Raw genomic sequence first — 17,363 nt, 5'->3', positions numbered from 1 at the left:
CGCCGCCACAGCTACAGGAAGGGCATCGGGCATCGGGCAGCCCGCGCCGCGTGCGCCGAGCTGGAATGGGCGGCCTGCCCGCGGTATGGCTGGGTCAGCCACACTAAGGCGCGTTGCGACGACGTTCTCCTTTTCGACCTCGTGTCCCTGGCAAGCTTCTGCTCCCGTGCCTCTCGCCCTTTTGTCCATTCCACAGTGGATGAGCACGATTCAACGTGTCTGTCCGCTCTTTTTCCCGTGCCCCCCCCCAAGAGACCACGCATCCCGTCCGGCGGCGCCCTCGACCATCTCCGCACCAACATCCAGTCGCATTCAGGCGCTGGTCAGCAACTGACCGCCTTTCACACCCAACGCCAGCAGCGTGCTCTCTGATTCCCTAGCCCTCATGATGGCAGGTACACAGCGCTATCTGCGCTACATTGTCTTTGCGCTCTTTGTAAGGCCGCCGTTGCAACATGGCCCATAGCATCTACTGACCCTGTGCAGGCCATCGTTCTCCTCTACTTCATCAGCTCTTCGTCGTCTGTTCCCTCGGCGCCCAGCTGGCCCAGCTACGGTGGTACCAAGGACACCCTCACGCCGGGCACACCCAGCGCTCCCGAGTCTCTCGATCCTCTCGCGCCCGCCGTGCCCGCCAAGTCGAACGCTCCCATCGTTGCGAAGCCCCCGACAACTCCCAATGACCACGAGCTGCCACCGGCCACGGCGTCCGGCGAGCGCATGAATGCCACCTTCGTCACCCTCGCCCGCAACCAGGACGTCTGGGAGATTGCCAAGTCCATTCGCCACGTCGAGGACCGCTTCAACCGCAAGTTCAACTACGACTGGGTCTTCCTGAACGACGACGACTTCAACGACGAGTTCAAGAAGGTCACGACTGCTCTGGTATCTGGCAAGACCAAGTACGGCAAGATTCCAAAAGAGCACTGGTCTTTCCCTGAATGGATTGACCAGGACAAGGCCGCTCGCGTTCGTGAGGAGATGAAGGAGAAGAAGATTATCTACGGCGACTCCATCAGCTACAGGCACATGTGCCGCTACGAGTCTGGCTTCTTCTTCCGTCATCCCTTGATGCTCGATTACGAGTGGTACTGGCGCGTCGAGCCCAGCATCGAGATGCACTGCGACATCAACTATGATACCTTCAAGTTTATGGCCGATAACAAGAAGAAGTACAGCTTCACCCTCAGTCTGTACGAATACGTCGAGACTATCCCCACCCTCTGGGAAGCCACCAAGAACTTCACCAAGACCTTCCCCGAGCACATTGCCCAGGACAACTCTCTGAAGTTCATCAGTGACGACAACGGCGAGACCTACAACCACTGCCATTTCTGGTCCAACTTCGAGATTGGTAACCTCAACTGGCTCCGATCCAAGGCTTACCTCGACTACTTCGAGGCCCTCGACCACGCAGGTGGTTTCTTCTACGAGCGCTGGGGCGATGCGCCTGTCCACTCCCTCGCCGCAGCCCTGATGCTCAAGAAGGACGAAATCCACTTTTTCAACGACATCGCCTACTACCACGTGCCTTTCACCCACTGCCCTACTGGCGAGCAGTACCGCCTCGACCACAAGTGCCACTGCAACCCCAAAGATAACTTTGACTGGAACGGCTACAGCTGTAAGTAATCCTCTGCACATTTCTTAAACCCCCACTGACAACTCCGCAGGCACAGCACGTTACTATGAGCTCAACAACCTTCAAAAGCCAGTAGGGTACGAGAAGGAGCAATAAGCCTCTACCCCCACTCCACTCACCGCCATCTCTTCCGCACCGCGCCCACTTCTTCCACACACATCTGACTTCTGTCCGAAGTGCTCCACTCGACGCCTGGGACATCACATGGATTGTCCTGAAGTGGCTTTTCATTCTCATTGTCCTGGTCACTGCTTTGGGCATCTACTTTGGGCGGCGGCGCCAGAACCGCTTCAATTATGATTAGACTAGGGAACAGGAAAACGAAGGATGAAAAGGACAGGTCCGATCTTTCTTCAAATAAGCCCCGTTTTGGGCGCTCGTAGGGATATGGTGTACTATTTGGCGTTGATCTATCTGGCTTCGGCTTCCTTCTGCAGGGGGCAGCAGAGGGGAGGCGGTTTATGTCCTTCTTTTTGGTGAGGTAGCGGTGATACATGTAGCAGAATTGTATTCATACGACTTCTTTCATAAGACTCGATTGCCAGTATCACTGTTTGTCCTGATTACAGAGCAAGGCCAATGTTTCGATCTTCACAGGTAATACCACGATTGTGCCAATGCTGAATGAGAGTACTTTGGAACTAACCAGGACAATATACGACGAATATTCATTAGGCAGGTGTAGCTCGACTGGCAAAGCATTACTGCGAGAGAGGCTTGGTACCAAGTGGCTTACTAAAATAATTATTCGTATACGGAACTGTTAGTGGAGATTGCAGACCTTTCATAAATAACGATGATTCTTCTCCTGCTGTTTTCTCGCGCAGTGGAGCATAAAACACACCGATATCATTTACTTGTGGCAAGACTCATGTGCGATATCTGGTGGCAAGCTCCTGCCGAGCGAGCTTGACAGCACGGCACGTGCCTTCCACAGGCCAGCGCCAAGAGCGGAGCTTGCCAGAACTAGCGTTGGCGCCAAACTAGATCCCTGGAGGCGGAAATGGCGTTTTGTGTTGTTGGATCTTGAGATACCACGATGGACAAGAGGAAGCGGCGTGTAGCAGTCTGCGGGCTTGTGTCTCTGGCGCAGATGTAGGATTGGACGATCGCTGCCTGTTGCAACTTTTGCAGGCGCGCTGTCTCACGAAGCGCAAGTTCTTCGTGCACCCTGAGCCAGACACAGCGGTAAGCGTCGCAGATGGATTGCGGGTGAAGAAGAGATGAGATTGCACGGGAGCATCAGCGCCCATAAAGCTCGATACCGCCTTCCAGAACGGCGCCGCGCTTCTCGCTGCTTCCGCGAACCCGTTTCACTCCTTTCAATAGCGTTCAGCGCGCCTTTCGCTCGTTTGTTTGTGACCTAGTGGCACCGGCCCCTACTATCCGACGCCTCGCTGTTTTCCCTGCTTGGACACTAGTAGTGTTGACATTACGATTCTTACAAAAGTGTGGATCTGCCCGCGCCTATCGCTCGCCCGAACCCAGTACTCTCGTTTTCTGCTGTGTACGCGTACGCGCTCTACGTTGCCGCAGCCATGCCTTCGGTATGTTTACGTTCGGGTCCTCCATCGGCGGTTCTGTGGGTACTAACGGCCTGACAGCTCATTCGCTCGCTCGCGCTCCTCCCTGCCCTGCTCTCGGGCATCGCCCACGCCGTCAACCCGGTTGAAGTCCGTGGCCAGGACTTCGTGGATACTGTTACCAACAAGCGGTTGATGATTGTTGGTGTCGACTACCAGCCTGGAGGTCAAGCCGGATACAAGCCTACCTCGAAACAAGATGCCCTCACAGACGCCGATGTGTGTCTTCGTGATGCGGTGGTTATGCAGAAGCTGGGTGTACGTGCAATGTCTAGCTGCATGTGCGATTGCTAACAAGCACAGGTGAACACTATCCGTGTCTACAACGTCGACCCTACTCTCGACCACTCCGAGTGCATGTCCATCTTCAATGCCGCCGGTATCTACCTGATCCTGGACGTCAACTCGCCTCTCTCCGGTGAGAGCATCAATCGTGCCGAGCCATGGACTTCGTACCACAAGGACTATCTGAACCGCATCTTCGGTGTTGTCGAGAACTTCAAGAACTTCCCCAACACTCTTGCCTTCTTTGCTGCCAACGAGGTCATGAACGACCTTTCCACTGCCGAGTTCAACCCCATGTACATCCGTGCAGTGCAGCGCGACTTGAAGAACTACATCAAGAACCACGTCGATCGTTCAATTCCTGTCGGTTACTCTGCCGCCGACGTGCGTGAGATCCTGCACGATACCTGGGCTTACATGCAGTGCTCGCATGACGATGACCAGTCTTCGTCTGACTTCTTTGGCCTCAACTCGTACAGTTGGTGCGGTGAGGGTGACATGCAGAGCTCCGGCTACACGGATCTCGTCACCATGTTCAAGAACTCTTCCATCCCAGTCTTCGTGAGTGTGCCTTTATTTTTTACGGGATATGTACTGACAAGAATACAGTACTCCGAGTACGGCTGCAACGAGGTCAAGCCCCGCGTCTTCACCGAGGTTGAGGCTCTCTACGGTGAACAGATGACTTCGCTCAGCGGTGGTCTGGTCTACGAGTACTCCCAGGAAGAGGCAGATTACGGCCTTGTCGTTATTAACGAGAACGGCACTCTTTCCCTCCGTGAGGACTTCGAGAACCTCCAGGGGCAGTTCAACAGGCTGGATCTCGGCCTCATCCAGTCGACCAACTCATCCGGCTCTATCCAGCCTCCTGAGTGCAGCATGGATCTGATCACAGCTGAAGAGTTTAGCACAAACTTCACTATCCCAGCCGTCTGCCCTGGATGCGCCGACATCATCAAGAATGGCATCAGCAAGCCTATTAATGGCAAGCTTGTCGATGTGACTAACACCAAGCCTTCGCAGGCCGTGTACGGAGTCAACGGCGCCGAGATCCAGGGCCTTGAGCTCACGAAGCTCACCGAGGCAAACACTCCGGGCGGTTCGAATTTCAGCTCGGGCACAGCATCTGGCACAGCTAGCGGTACTGCGGCTCAGCCATCGGCGACAAAGACTGGTTCTGCTAGTAGTATGTCGATGGGTGGCTGGTGCAGTATGATCGCTCTTGGTGCCATGCTGACAGCTATGCTCAACTAGATGAGAAGACCACTCCCGCGCTGACGCCAACCCCGATACCGACACCGACGGTAAAGGGCGACGCGCTGAAGCTTGACGAGACCAAATTGCTTTGGATCACACCGTTGATGATTTGGATCGTTGGAAACTAAGCCATGTCAGCACCAAGCGCATTCTGTTTTACGCAGCCATATTGTCCAGGCGACCCTTTGTCCTGGCATTCTCAGGTTGAAATAGGCCATTCGAGGCCAGGATTGGTGACCTTCTTCCGTGTATCTGTTTGGATCATGTATACCCCTTCTTCTGCCTTCCCTGAGGGTTGGCCCTTCACTTCTTCATAAATACTTTTCATGTCAACGAAAACATCTAATGCCACCAAACAAATTCAATCTTTGCTTGTAAATGGGATTGATCAGCGCTCCTTTCACTATCATCTTAATCTTGGAAATTGGTTGATTCGATGTTCTTGCCAAATGTTCGCAGCAGACTTGACAGTTAACATGCGTTGCACCTCGAGCGCTGGTACCGGAAGGTGTATTAGGAGAACCTGTGTTGCAGTGATCTCACAAAGACTTACGATGGCTAGTTCGGGGCTTTGTATAAAATCCAAGCGGCAGTACGAAGTAGGTAGGTTGTCGTTTCTTACCTCGCCACCATCAGACTCGCGACCCACACTGCAGGCCACTGTCCGACCCCGTGATAAGCGAACTCTACGAATCACAGTGGGTAGGTGCATCAATGTCAGTTTGAGGTAAGCTTGGTTGATGCATCGAATCGCCCAACGCGCCCTCACAATTAACATTTGGGGTCATACTGATGGCCAATTGCACCGCGGCTGCTGATGCCAAGCATCCCGCTGAACCTGTTACTGATGGTTGCTGTTGGGACTGGTGGGACTCAGCCACAGATGACGCCAGAATTTCCACATGCTTGGTGCGCGCTTCTGCTTTTCGCACAATGTTGACCGAGGTAACTTGGATCATCCATGCACAGACCAGGTCTCCTTCACTTTGCTAACCTGTGACTTGATCCATGATGAAGACCGATGTTTGGGCGGCAGTGGATGAGTACAAGTCGATTCCAGGCGCACTGTCAATCAAGCCATACACAGCCGCCTCAAGAAATCTTCAATGCAATCAATCTGGAATACTCACATGCCAAAGCAACCTGCTCGAAATTCAAGAACATCCTGGCTGATATCCGGAAAGCGACGTTCCGCTTTTCCAGGTCTCCGTCAATATTGGGCTACGAACGGGTACGGAAAACAAGTTCAAGAGTTGAGGCAAAGCCTGCAGACCGCGACTCCTAAGTTGGTCTTCTACGTCCCACTCCATGGGAAGTACGGCACACCCTTCGTAGATTACATACTTCACTCAAGATTCACATGAAGCTAGATCCCCGCGGCTGGTTGTCTAAAACATCAACCAAACGGTGTTCATAGAGATACACAGATTGCAGAAGAAGCCCAACATGGTCAAACTTTCAGCAAGCTTGGCCAACTTACTGCCTCTGTTTTCGGCAAACGTGCGATCACTGCACCCAGGGATACTAGCTCGCAGTGAAGAAGATGAGGGAAATTAGCACCGTGGATATATACAAAGAGGTGATGAAAAGCAAAGTGTTCACATCTTCAGTTCCGCACGTAAAAAGAACAGGGGTTCAGCAAACAGTTACATAATATTCTAAATACTCGTGAGCTTCTTTTGGTTTCCGCAGACGCGTACTTATCCCCAGAACCACGTAAAGGTAGAAGCTCTCTCTGGGGGAGGACTTACGCCGACCCGGTGGTCAGCTGCCTGTTCCTATTGTAGATCAGTGCTGGAACAAAAAGAATTGTTGCGCCTCAAGAATCTTCTTTCCCATCTTCTTTCCCCATCTCCACCCCGCCACCACCCGCCCATCTAGCCAGCACAAAGTAACCCACACCCACGCTACAGGCCTCTTGACAAAAGTATAGAGGCGCAGATCCCCCTTCCTAAGTAAGGTCTGCTTCACTAAGTACAAGACCCGCCCTCCTATAACTCTGCCAATTACGCCATGCAGCGCTGTCCACACCCTCCGCCTCCACCTTCATCATCATGTTTGTCTGCATCAAGTACAAACTAGCTAGCTCAGACTTACTACTTGCTCCTAATTTAAGTGGACGCGTAAACGCCCACTGTGCTATCGCAATGATAGCAGCACCTACCACCGTCGCCAGCCCCTAGTCTGACGACAAGTGGCTGACCTAGAATTATGGAGTTAGTCAATGTTCGCAAATATTTGCACCGTACTGTGTAGGCCAGAGATATCGTGGGCCAATATCGATCGTGTAGACTGCGTGGCTATGAGACTCCAACGCGATGGGCTGTGTATGAAGAGAGATTGGTGACGCGTGGGTATGATGGCGACGCGTTGGGAGTGACAGTGAGGTATGAAGGTCGACAGCGACAAGTCGAAGTTACTCAACGCGCCGACGGATGATCGTGGTGGCCTCGAGCGTGGAACGAATGAAAAGATGAATACATACCACAAACTGACTCTGCATAAGATGTTAACGCAAGTACAAAGGAACAGGATGCAGCACTGCCATGCCAGTGACAGGACTACGTACAACAGTCATTGTTTTACAATCTCTGATATAGTCACAAGAATTCTATCAAAAGTTAACAAGCTTCAGCAATGGGGGCGCAGGGGCAACTTAGCAGAGTTCAGTGTGTTGGGGAGAGGGAGCGTGGCAGCCGTCGCGAGAGTATTAAACAAACAGAACCTAGGGGTCCTTCCCCATCAAACAGGTCGTGACGCGTCGCGCGCCAAATTGATTGTAGCCATCATATTGTGGTGCCGCGCACATTGCTGCAATTATGCGCTCGCTTTATTCATCCACCGCAGCCGTGATACATGAGACCATGGTGTGTGTAGGGCAAGATGAGAGAAAGAATAATTCAAAAACCTAGATCTGAAGATCAAAAACATCAACAACAGCTACCATAACTTCATTGATAATAAGAGGAACCTGTAAAAACGAATAGATATGGGCTTGAGAAGTTGAGAACAGGTGCCGACGCAGTTACAGCTGTAAGTACAGGTTCTGCTCTTGACTGCCTGGTTGGAAAGCCGCAGCTTTACGATATAGACACGTCGAGTCGTCTGACCAATGATAGCCTACTATCATCCGAGCGCGTAGCACTGGACGAGGGATATGGTAGCTGTCCAATCGTGAGGACTCTATCGAGCCTGAGATACAACGTACCATGGTTCATCACAAAGGATAGTCTCAACGATAAAAACCTGCTCTAGGGGCATCTTGATTTCTCTGGATGTCCCCTCAATTTCTCTTTATCCGCTTGAACTCCTCTTGGGCATCTATCACCACAAGATGTTGGAAAAGGACATCAAACCGCTGCAATACACGTGTTCCAAATCCACAAGGCCTACCCACATGCCAGCCCCTGAGGATACACTCGCCGCTTACAGTACGAAGACTTCAGCATCGCCCTGTCAAGGCGCAAAGTGTGAAGACCTTGTATGCCAACAACAAGAGCGCAACCATCAAGAGCCGCCGATGAGAAGCGCGCAGGATGTGGGGAAGCAGTGGAGGGCCAGGCGAGCGTGCTTCCTGTACGAAACCTTTGACAAAGAGACCCCTAGTAGTCTTATCTGCTATGACTGCGGCATCTTTCATCCGCGCATTCTGAGTGGGAAGCAGGATCTGCCTACCTACCCCGTCCACTGCAAAGCTTCGACAAGGCCCGAAACACGTGGGGATTTCCTCCGGCATCGCACTGCATTCTCCGTGGTGAGAATATGCTGCATCTCCGTTCCCTGGCTGCAGGTGCACCAGACAGCCCGGGCTCTCCGCCACGGCCCAAAGTACGGGGCCGTCACGCTGAACTACCACCGCGCACACCGCAACGGGGTGGGCATGAGATGCTTCTGGCAAGCCGCCTCGAAAGCGCTCCTAGTCGACGATCGCCTGCTCGTCCGCGCCCAGTACTTCTTGCCTATCGGCACCGTCATCGAATCTACACCTGGAAGCCGTCTGGTAGATGAAGGCGCCGAGTTCATGTGCCCCCACGCGCGCTCCAGGTTCCTGTACTCGAGCCAGCGCGCTAATGATGTCATGGAAGCGTGCCGCCTCTTCTGCCGCGCACACGCAACAGCTTCTTCCTCTTCCTCCAACGGGACACTTGATAACAGCGAAACGAGTAAGCTCCACGGCTTCGTTCACAGTCGCCACCGCTGCCCGCACTGCCCGACCGAGTGGGTCGTCGAGATCCTCCCGCGCGCCAGCTTCGCCGGCGCTCACATGATGGGCCGTCTGGTGGGGCGGCGCCGTAAATACGTGCTGTGCCTGTCGCAGTACCTCGACTTTGGGGCGTGCAACGCACCGAATGAGCGTGAGTGGAGGGCGCTTTCTACCTGGCCGGCAGAGCGACCGGAGGGGGATTGGGGGCCGGTGGGGGCAAAGGGTGATGAGGCTCAGGTGGATTTGACGGGGATGGAGCGTATTTCTGTGCGGTTTGAGAGGGCGCTAAAGGAGATGGGCAAGGTGTAGGTGGGGATGTGTCGGGTCTGTTACCTGAAGAGACGGCGGATTGGACGGGAGAACTTGTTTTCAACGTCTCATGGTCGTATGTGGAAGATGGTAAAACAACCAAAGTTGATATCGTTCTGTATTATGTGCTCGGGATGAGATTTGTGGCCGTACCTAGGTATCATATGTCTCGACACGGTCTTTCTGTCATGCAAGGTCGCCGAATTATAGAAAACGAGCCCCTGCCGGTGTTAGTTATCTGTTGCTCGCTTAGCATATTACTGCTTACGCTGGTTAAGAGGTGCCCCCTACCTTGAGGTACCTCAGGGTTTTGGTACAGTCTGCACGGACCTGGGGCACAGTTTGGGTACCTAGGGTAGGGTTACCTTATATGACGTACCTAGACCCAGGTACCCTAGCTAGTATGGGCTTTGCGTAGGCAAGACAAACACTATTACGCGGCACACCGAAGCTATTAGGTAGTCTCTCTCTGGCATCGGTGCACCGTGACGATATATTTCAGGCACTGTCGATTCGATTCGATTCTAGCACGTTCGCGCGGTATGTCGAGATGTTAAACAAACGGACGTTCGGCTACAACACAAGGAGTCTAGTTTCCCTTACATCACTTACTGAGACGTCGATTTCGTGTTGCTTCTTAGCTGCGCCCCCGCCTCGAGACTAGTTTGCTAGTCAAAATCGCCCTGACGATCAAGAGCTTACAGTCTTGGAACATTTCCAAATACGAAACTGGCGTGTGCAGTCTGATTGGGCAAGCATATTGCCTTGCGTCACTGAGCATTACAAGTGCATCATCTTGATCACTATTCAATGGGTATACTGCTGTCATATTTGTAACTAAGGTAGGCTTGATCTAAGGTATCAAGCTTCCAATAGTTCAATATCGCACGAGGCTATACGACACAAGCGGCGCACAAGAGTGGCCTGTGTGCTGCGTACGGGAGTGTGATGTCGCTTCGAATGCGCAGCGACCCAGCGCCATTGCGACTAGGACTTCCTACGAGCTGTTGGCGACTTAGGTCATAATCGAAAAATCACGGGTCTCCTCGTCGACATCTCTCGGATTACGGGTGGCATGTCATGAGTTCTCGGTGCGCCTAGCTCTTCATATTTAGGGTCGCTTCTTCCCACGACAAAGCAATTCTTGACGCTTACCGAAGGTCGCAACACCTATGTAGCCGTATCCCCTATTTCAGATCCTCAAAAGCCGCTACCATGTCTCCTCGTGCTGTACACTTCATCCGCCATGCCCAAGGCTACCACAATATCGACAACGACCAAAGCATCTCTGACCCCGATCTGACTCCCAAAGGCCGCGAGCAGTGCAAGCAGCTGTCAGTCTCTTTCCCATACTTTGATAGCATCGGCCTTGTCTGCGCAAGTCCTATCCGCCGCGCCATCCAAACTGCTTCTATCAGCATGGAACCATACCTCCAATCCGGCAAGACCAAGATCCTGGCTCTACCATTGGCACAAGAGGCCCCGGCTGAACCAGCAAATATCCCAAGTGGAATAAAAAAGCTGCAGGATGAGTATGGGACTATTGTCAACTTCCAACGATGCTTCGAGATGATGGATTTCGACTCGAAGAGTGGCACCTTCTCGCCTGATGTGAGCTCGCTCAAAGAGCGGGCGACGGCCCTGCGCAAATTTCTCCAAAATCGGCCAGAAGAGGAGGTTGTGGTGGTGTCCCATGGTCAATTTCTGCACTACGTGAGCTGCGACATCGACGAAGAGGGCAATCAGTTAAATGGGGACTGGGAGAATACGGAATATCGCTCTTACAGATTTTGGCCAACCGGACACCCAGATGCCCTGCTGCAAGAGACCGATCAAAGTGTCCAGCGACGGAATGCAAGTGGACGAGGGCATGCACAGGGCTCAAGTGGGCGCACTTAGATGTGCTATATGCGGTCTAATAACCCACAGAATTCGACGGCACACTTGTCAGAGGTTGATTCCTCGCGTGAGATATTCTTGTCGTGAGCTTCACAGTACATACTACCTAATGTATGACGGAGCTAAGCTTCCTCAAGAAGCATGCCGATTGATCGTTACGTCCTGAACGTGTTTGCTGCAGTTGTTTAACCTGCGAGAGAGCACAATCATAAGTATGCTCATGCACTACAGTAGTGGTGATGGCGGAGTCTTTCTCAGGAAAATAGCCGCGCGACGTGTAGAAACATATATAGTCCACTGGACTTGCGCAAATACACTGCAGCAAGATCGAGCAGCTTACAAACTTGACAATATATGCCTCTTAGTGTTGGGCTGCGCGCGGTGCAAGACGGTGGGCGATGTGCTTGAAAACGTTGAGGAGGATGCCGCTGGAAGTGGCGGCGGAGCCCAAAAACCGGCCACACGCTTAGGTCAGCTTGCTTCCAGCCGAACTATACTACTCTAGACAGCATACAGTGTTTTAATACATGTGGACTGCAGATTTGAGCATTAGACTAGGCCTAAATAGGACTGGTATCGTTACAAACACGCGGCAGAGAAGGTAGGTGGGCGTTATGCACATAGACTGACCTCGTTTTAGCGAAGATGGCGTTATTGCCTTCACGACAAAGCTCGGCCCCGGAATGGGGTGGCGGAACTCCGGAACGCTTCTACTTTGCTTGATGCGCTCTACCAAAAGCTTCGATAAAACCTCCATCAAAATCCTACACTAATTAAGATGCACATGGCCTGACGCATCTCCATCACAACTACTGATCGACCCACACAATTGCGACTCTCTTCAGATCACTACAAACTGCATCTATGCAAAACCGGAATACCAGTGCTGCATTCGCTGTTCTGTGTCTTTGCTTGTACGAAGTAGCTCAGAGATCAAAATTACTCCAGCGCTAGGATCTAGGCGCTGACAAGACCGTCACTGCAGTGCTTCTCAGTTACGTCGCGTAGCGAAGCGATGTTATAGTTGTGCATTTCAGGAAGAGGCGCTTTTTAATGCAGCCGATATGAGTTATGGTTCTTGTGATGTATACTCGCTGTTGCCGTCGCGCCACAACTTCTACATAGCTAGTGGCACCTATCATGGTTCCCCTCACTCCAGTGTACTCGGCCTGGTTTTCATGCCAATACCATTCTCATCACCGCGCATTCGCTATAGATCAAGTTACATCGCATCAATCTTTCTCTGGTGAGGAGTAAATTTCGCGTCAACGAAAGCCTTTGGCTGAACCAGGGACAGCTGATAACACTGCAGCATCCAGTCACGTCATTGTCAATGGCAATTGTCAATTCTTGAGAACTCATACGGTCCTTTCGCGTGGCTGCTGAACAATCAAATCAAGTCGTCTGACTTGCTTCTCCACTTCCTTATCTCTCCACCATGCAGTTTAGCGCGTTGCCTTCCATACGCTCATTTCTACCTCAGGTGGTGCAATCGCAGCCACGTCTGTTTGTAGACTCTGCAGGATTGGTCGCATCTCGTACTTTGCGATGTCGCTGCTCAGCTTGAACACCAACCTGCTTTTGTGGCACACATTAAGTTCCTACCTGGACCATACAAGAGTTGACCCACATCCGACAAGCTACATTGGCGACTTGGAATAACACCGAATGGCGGAACAAGCTCGCAGGGCTAGTATATATGAATATGCGTCTCGCTCCGTCTTGGAACCATACTCTCCAATTATCAGCTTGACATTAGCTCCGATTATTTGTCTTATAGGCATTCCATGCCAGCGGAAATGGGTGAGAAAACCGAGTCAATTGCGTCCTCGACGCCTTCTCACAGCTGGCGCGGTTGGCTGTGGGACTCTGCCGATTCAACCAAAGAGGAACGAAGGTTTCTATTCAAGCTAGATGCTACTCTATTAACATTTGGAACCCTTGGTATGCTCATCAAGTGGATCGACACGTCCAACATCACGAATGCTTTCGTCTCGGGGATGAAGGAAGACCTAGGCCTCTATGGGAATGAGTACAACTACATCGTCGTGGCCTGGACAGTAGGATACATCATTGGGCAGTGGCCATCTAATATCATCTTAACTCGCGTTCCTGCGCACATCTGGATCCCCTTCCAGGAAGTTGGCTGGACGGTATTTACTTTCGCTTTGGCGGGCGCCAAGTCATATCGTGCTCTGCTTGGACTCCGGTTCGTTGTTGGCCTTTTCGAAGCTGGCTACTGGCCGGCTCTGTATTACGTACTGGGCTCCTGGTACAATAAACGTACGTCCTCCTTGTCTAATCGCTGACAATGGCTTGACAGCTGACGAAATTTTACAGGTGAACTTGGCAAACGAAATGGGATCCTCCAATCGGCTGTATCTATTGCACCTATCTTTAGTGGCTTCTTACAGGCTGGGATTTACAATGGCATGAATGGCGCCAGTGGTATGGCTGGTTGGAGATGGCTATTTGGTAGCAGATTCCTTCATCACCTGTCTGCGGGCTCACTGACATACATCCAGTCATAAACGGGGTCATTTCCCTTCCCATTGCAGTACTCGCTTACTTCTTCCTACCTGATACCCCGGGGACTGCTAAACCCAATTGGATCTTTACTGAACGTGTAAGTTGTCACGATCAGAAGGGACCGCATTTATCATTATCTAATACACATATATAGGACATCGAGATCGCCAGGGAGAGAATGACAAAGGCAGGACGCGCTCCAGAAGGCAAATCATACACCGTTAAAACATTTGTTGGTTACGTTACCAGCTGGAAGACACTTCTGTTCACCCTCATCTTCATGATTCAACCGTTCGGATCGCAGCCTTTTACAGCATTCGTGTTCTGGCTCAAGGCACACAACAAGAAAGGTCAACCTTTGGTCTATACAGTCAGTCAGATTGTAAGATTTCTCCGTTCTGTTCCTGGAACATGATGGCGCCGATGCTGACATCATCATTAACAGAACGAGTATCCGACCCTGGGTAATGCTTTCACGGCTGTTTACTCCTTGACATGTGTCTGGATCTCAGACGGGCCATTGAAGGGTCGAAGATGGCCTGTTATATTGTTCTCCAACATGATCGCCATCATCGTATTCACCTTGCTTGCCGTAACCCCTGTCATGGGTCCGTTCTCGCATAGAGCGCCACTTTATATAGTGTCTTCTATAGGGGGAAGCATGGTACCCCTAACGATGGCGTGGATGGCAGAGCTGATATCCGACAATGCTGAGCAGCGAGCGTTCACTGCAGCCGCAATGAACACTCTGCAGTGTTAGTACATCTAGAGCACGCTGATTATTTGGCTTCTAACCTTGTATGTGTAGACACTTTTCAGGCTTGGATACCGCTTGTGTGGTTCCAGCAGGTCCATCAGCCATTCGTCACTGCCGGTAATCGAGCCGCCGCGGTGATCGCAGGCGTCAACATCATCATTTTTACTACTATTGCCTTTCTGTCCCGCAGGGAGAAATTTGCCAAGAAGCGCAGAAGCAAACTTCCGCCGGCATCAGAGTCTCTTGAGCGTCAGCCCCCAAGCAGCGAGGTGGATGAGAAGGATTTGTCTGTCGGGGTGCTGGCACTCGACTCCAAGGTTGTCTAAGAGTTGGGGCGGCCCGCTTGAGATACTTGAAGATCTTGCGCATCGTGCCATAGTAACAAGGAATGCTTAGATTTTTGTAGGAGTTATGGAGGTGCAATTGCTGTTGCTAAAAACCAGCACCCTTGCAGTTTCCACACGCCATCAGCTACTTTCTAGAATTATCCCACCTCTTAGCAGCCTACCCTTTAGGTTCTTGGAGGACAGCAAAACAAGTAGCAAAAACAAACGAAATACATACAACAGTGGGCATTCCCCAGTGGTCACCCACCTGAGTACTAATCCACCGGTACGTTGCTTAAATAGGGCTGAGCGAACGGGAAGCCTTGTTTTCAACGTCCTATGGTCGTATGTGGAACTCTGGCAGTTTTCATTAAGAATAATCTTACTCAATTTGCACTGAGCTGGAGACTTTGCGGAAGATGAGGTGGTTTCACGTGGCTTTCGATGCTTGTAGTCTTCCGTATATTCTTTTTGGCATTTGTGAAGGTGTACGCAACTATTACTACAATGTCAATGCCAGTCCAGATAGCACTGTTGATTCGACTTTAGCTCGTCATTGGACGTTGATTGGTCTAGGTTCTTGCGCCTGCAGTGTACAGCCTCAGCCATGCGTCCGCAGCCTGCATATCGCTTATGAGGTTCCAACCTCAGTGCGGCATGCCCCTCATCCTCTTCAGACTTCTTTTTCTTCGCACTCGGAACCAGTTGCTTCTGCGAATCGTGATTACAGGCCGTGTTTCAGATTCAGACTTCATCTGCTTGCTGCAATTTATTTGCATCATTATTGACGGCTACCAACGCTACGCCTTGCTCACAGGAAGTCTTACGTGTCTTACAAGACGTCCAACTGTGTCAGATTGCTTATCCACAATTCCTCCCGTACAATTATGCCAGATATGACCATTAGATCCGCTTTGGGGCCTCTAAGGGATCCGATGAATCAATTCAGACACAAACCAATTAACTTAGAGGGATATTCGATTCGCCTTCTCCGACTCTGCAAAGCAGATTTTGGAAATGTGCAATGCGAACTCATTCATGCATATCTTGATGACAAGAACATTATGGAGTACGAAGCACTTTCATACACCTGGGGAGGATCATACAAGGCGCATGACGTTGAAGTTGACGGAGGCATGATGGCTGTCACGCAGAATCTATCACTAGCACTGCGGAGCCTGCGAAAGTCGAACGAAGATCGAATCCTCTGGGTTGACGCTATCTGTATTGATCAAGAAAACGACGAGGAGAAAGGACACCAAGTCTCTCAGATGGGGTCAATCTTTGCGAAGGCCGCGCAAGTACTCATTTGGCTTGGTCCGGCTACTCCAGAGACAAATTTGGTGTTCAGAGAAATATCCAAGTTTGAAGGGAAGGTAGTCAGGCGCGAAATCAAAGACTTGGACAATTTCGATGAACAGCGACAAGGGCTTTTGTCCTCGCTGCACATCTCAGACGACAAATGGGAGATTAGACTGACACCCGATCAAAAGGAAGGTCTCAACGATCTTTTGAGCCGTCCTTGGTTTGAAAGAGTATGGATTATCCAGGAGGTTGCCAACGCAAAACGAGCCAGAGTCGTGTGTGGCGCGGAGTCGGTCCTAGCGCGCACCTTTGCTCTTTTCTCATTCCTGTCGGAAATCTCACCTAGCCAACACTGCCAGGCTATAATGGACGTCATGCCAGGCCCTACGCGTGAATACTCATGGTGGACCGAGAATCATGACCTCAACACACTGCTGCTCAAGTTCAGAGGCAGTCAGGCGTCCGAGCCGAGAGACAAGATTTGTGCTCTGCTCGGTATCTCGTCAGACCGAGCCACCAAGGGTTTTCCCGTACCAAATTACACAAAATCTGAAGTCGAAGTGGTTCAGGATACTGTTGCTTTCCTCCTTCAACTGCCCACAGGAATGGAAGGAAGTAGCTATTCACCTGCCTGGACGCCGGCAGAATTCCTGCAGCGTCTGAAATCGTTGGCTCACGAGACGTGTGTCCAGGCAGCAGGAGATGGAAGCTTGTCAACAGTGAACTTCTTACTCGCCACAGGAAAGGCAGGTTCCAAGTTCGTGAGTATGGAAGGGCACACCCCGCTGCTGCGAGCAGCAGGCGAAGGACATGAGTCAATTGTCAAACTCCTACTTGACACAGACGACATGACTCTCAACTTCCCAGACAGGGAGGGAGAGACACCCTTACTGCGAGCAGCAGGGAAAGGACATGAGTCAGTCGCTAAGTTGTTACTTAGAACAGGCAAAGTGGAAATTGATGCCGGAAACAACAATGGTCAGACGCCGCTACTCCAAGCTGCAGAGAGAGGGCATGAGTCTGTTGTTCAGCTGTTGCTTGATACTGGCAAAATTGATGTCAACTGCACCAACAGTAAGAGACAGACGCCTTTGTTACTTGCAACAAAAAATGGACACGACAGAATTGTCAGGCTGCTTGTTGAAAAACACAAAGCTCGTGTAAACGTCACAGATATGTATGGCCATTCCCCACTGTTAGTCAGCTCAAGGAGAGGGAACTTGGCAGCATTCAAGCATATCCTTCATACTGGTGCAGCTGATTTCGA

At 51.4% G+C, this 17,363-nt stretch overlaps 6 protein-coding genes across 6 annotated transcripts; all 6 read left to right on the top strand.

The window, feature by feature from the left end:
• Positions 1-103: 103 nt before the first annotated feature.
• Positions 104-1,738, top strand: C7974DRAFT_444241 (nucleotide-diphospho-sugar transferase; the record flags this gene model as incomplete). Its single annotated transcript, XM_046145487.1, has 3 exons — positions 104-436; positions 487-1,624; positions 1,674-1,738. The coding sequence occupies exons 1-3, from the start codon at positions 386-388 to the stop codon at positions 1,736-1,738; spliced, it is 1,254 nt and encodes a 417-aa protein (XP_045992335.1). The 5' UTR covers positions 104-385.
• Positions 1,739-3,038: 1,300 nt separating this feature from the next.
• C7974DRAFT_73494 (Glucanosyltransferase-domain-containing protein) lies at positions 3,039-4,929 on the top strand. Its single transcript, XM_046147174.1, has 4 exons — positions 3,039-3,189; positions 3,247-3,483; positions 3,529-4,071; positions 4,120-4,929. The coding sequence occupies exons 1-4, from the start codon at positions 3,181-3,183 to the stop codon at positions 4,762-4,764; spliced, it is 1,434 nt and encodes a 477-aa protein (XP_045992334.1). The 5' UTR covers positions 3,039-3,180; the 3' UTR covers positions 4,765-4,929.
• Positions 4,930-8,101: 3,172 nt separating this feature from the next.
• C7974DRAFT_428652 (uncharacterized protein) lies at positions 8,102-9,499 on the top strand (the record flags this gene model as incomplete). Its single annotated transcript, XM_046144603.1, has 1 exon — positions 8,102-9,499. The coding sequence occupies one exon, from the start codon at positions 8,102-8,104 to the stop codon at positions 9,278-9,280; it is 1,179 nt and encodes a 392-aa protein (XP_045992333.1). The 3' UTR covers positions 9,281-9,499.
• Positions 9,500-10,172: 673 nt separating this feature from the next.
• Positions 10,173-11,593, top strand: C7974DRAFT_404771 (histidine phosphatase superfamily). The gene has a single exon (XM_046142983.1). It carries the CDS (start codon positions 10,496-10,498, stop codon positions 11,177-11,179), a length of 684 nt encoding a protein of 227 aa, XP_045992332.1. The 5' UTR covers positions 10,173-10,495; the 3' UTR covers positions 11,180-11,593.
• Positions 11,594-12,714: 1,121 nt separating this feature from the next.
• Positions 12,715-14,791, top strand: C7974DRAFT_444231 (putative pantothenate transporter liz1; the record flags this gene model as incomplete). Its single annotated transcript, XM_046145486.1, has 6 exons — positions 12,715-13,462; positions 13,520-13,654; positions 13,705-13,805; positions 13,863-14,090; positions 14,154-14,463; positions 14,517-14,791. Exons 1-6 carry the CDS (start codon positions 12,967-12,969, stop codon positions 14,789-14,791), a joined length of 1,545 nt encoding a protein of 514 aa, XP_045992331.1. The 5' UTR covers positions 12,715-12,966.
• A 935-nt stretch (positions 14,792-15,726) lies between these two features.
• On the top strand, positions 15,727-16,722 carry C7974DRAFT_321641 (heterokaryon incompatibility protein-domain-containing protein; the record flags this gene model as incomplete). Its single annotated transcript, XM_046138812.1, has 2 exons — positions 15,727-16,154; positions 16,266-16,722. Coding segments are annotated over 2 exons (885 nt in total), but the record flags the coding sequence as incomplete, so codon positions are not given.
• Between the last annotated feature and the right edge of the window lie 641 nt (positions 16,723-17,363).

Source organism: Boeremia exigua, assembly GCF_020726555.1.
Source record: "Boeremia exigua strain MPI-SDFR-AT-0100 chromosome Unknown C7974scaffold_13, whole genome shotgun sequence".
Classification (NCBI taxonomy): domain Eukaryota; kingdom Fungi; phylum Ascomycota; class Dothideomycetes; order Pleosporales; family Didymellaceae; genus Boeremia; species Boeremia exigua.
Note: the sequence above shows the minus strand (reverse complement) of the source record. Positions and strands in the feature narration are given on the sequence as shown.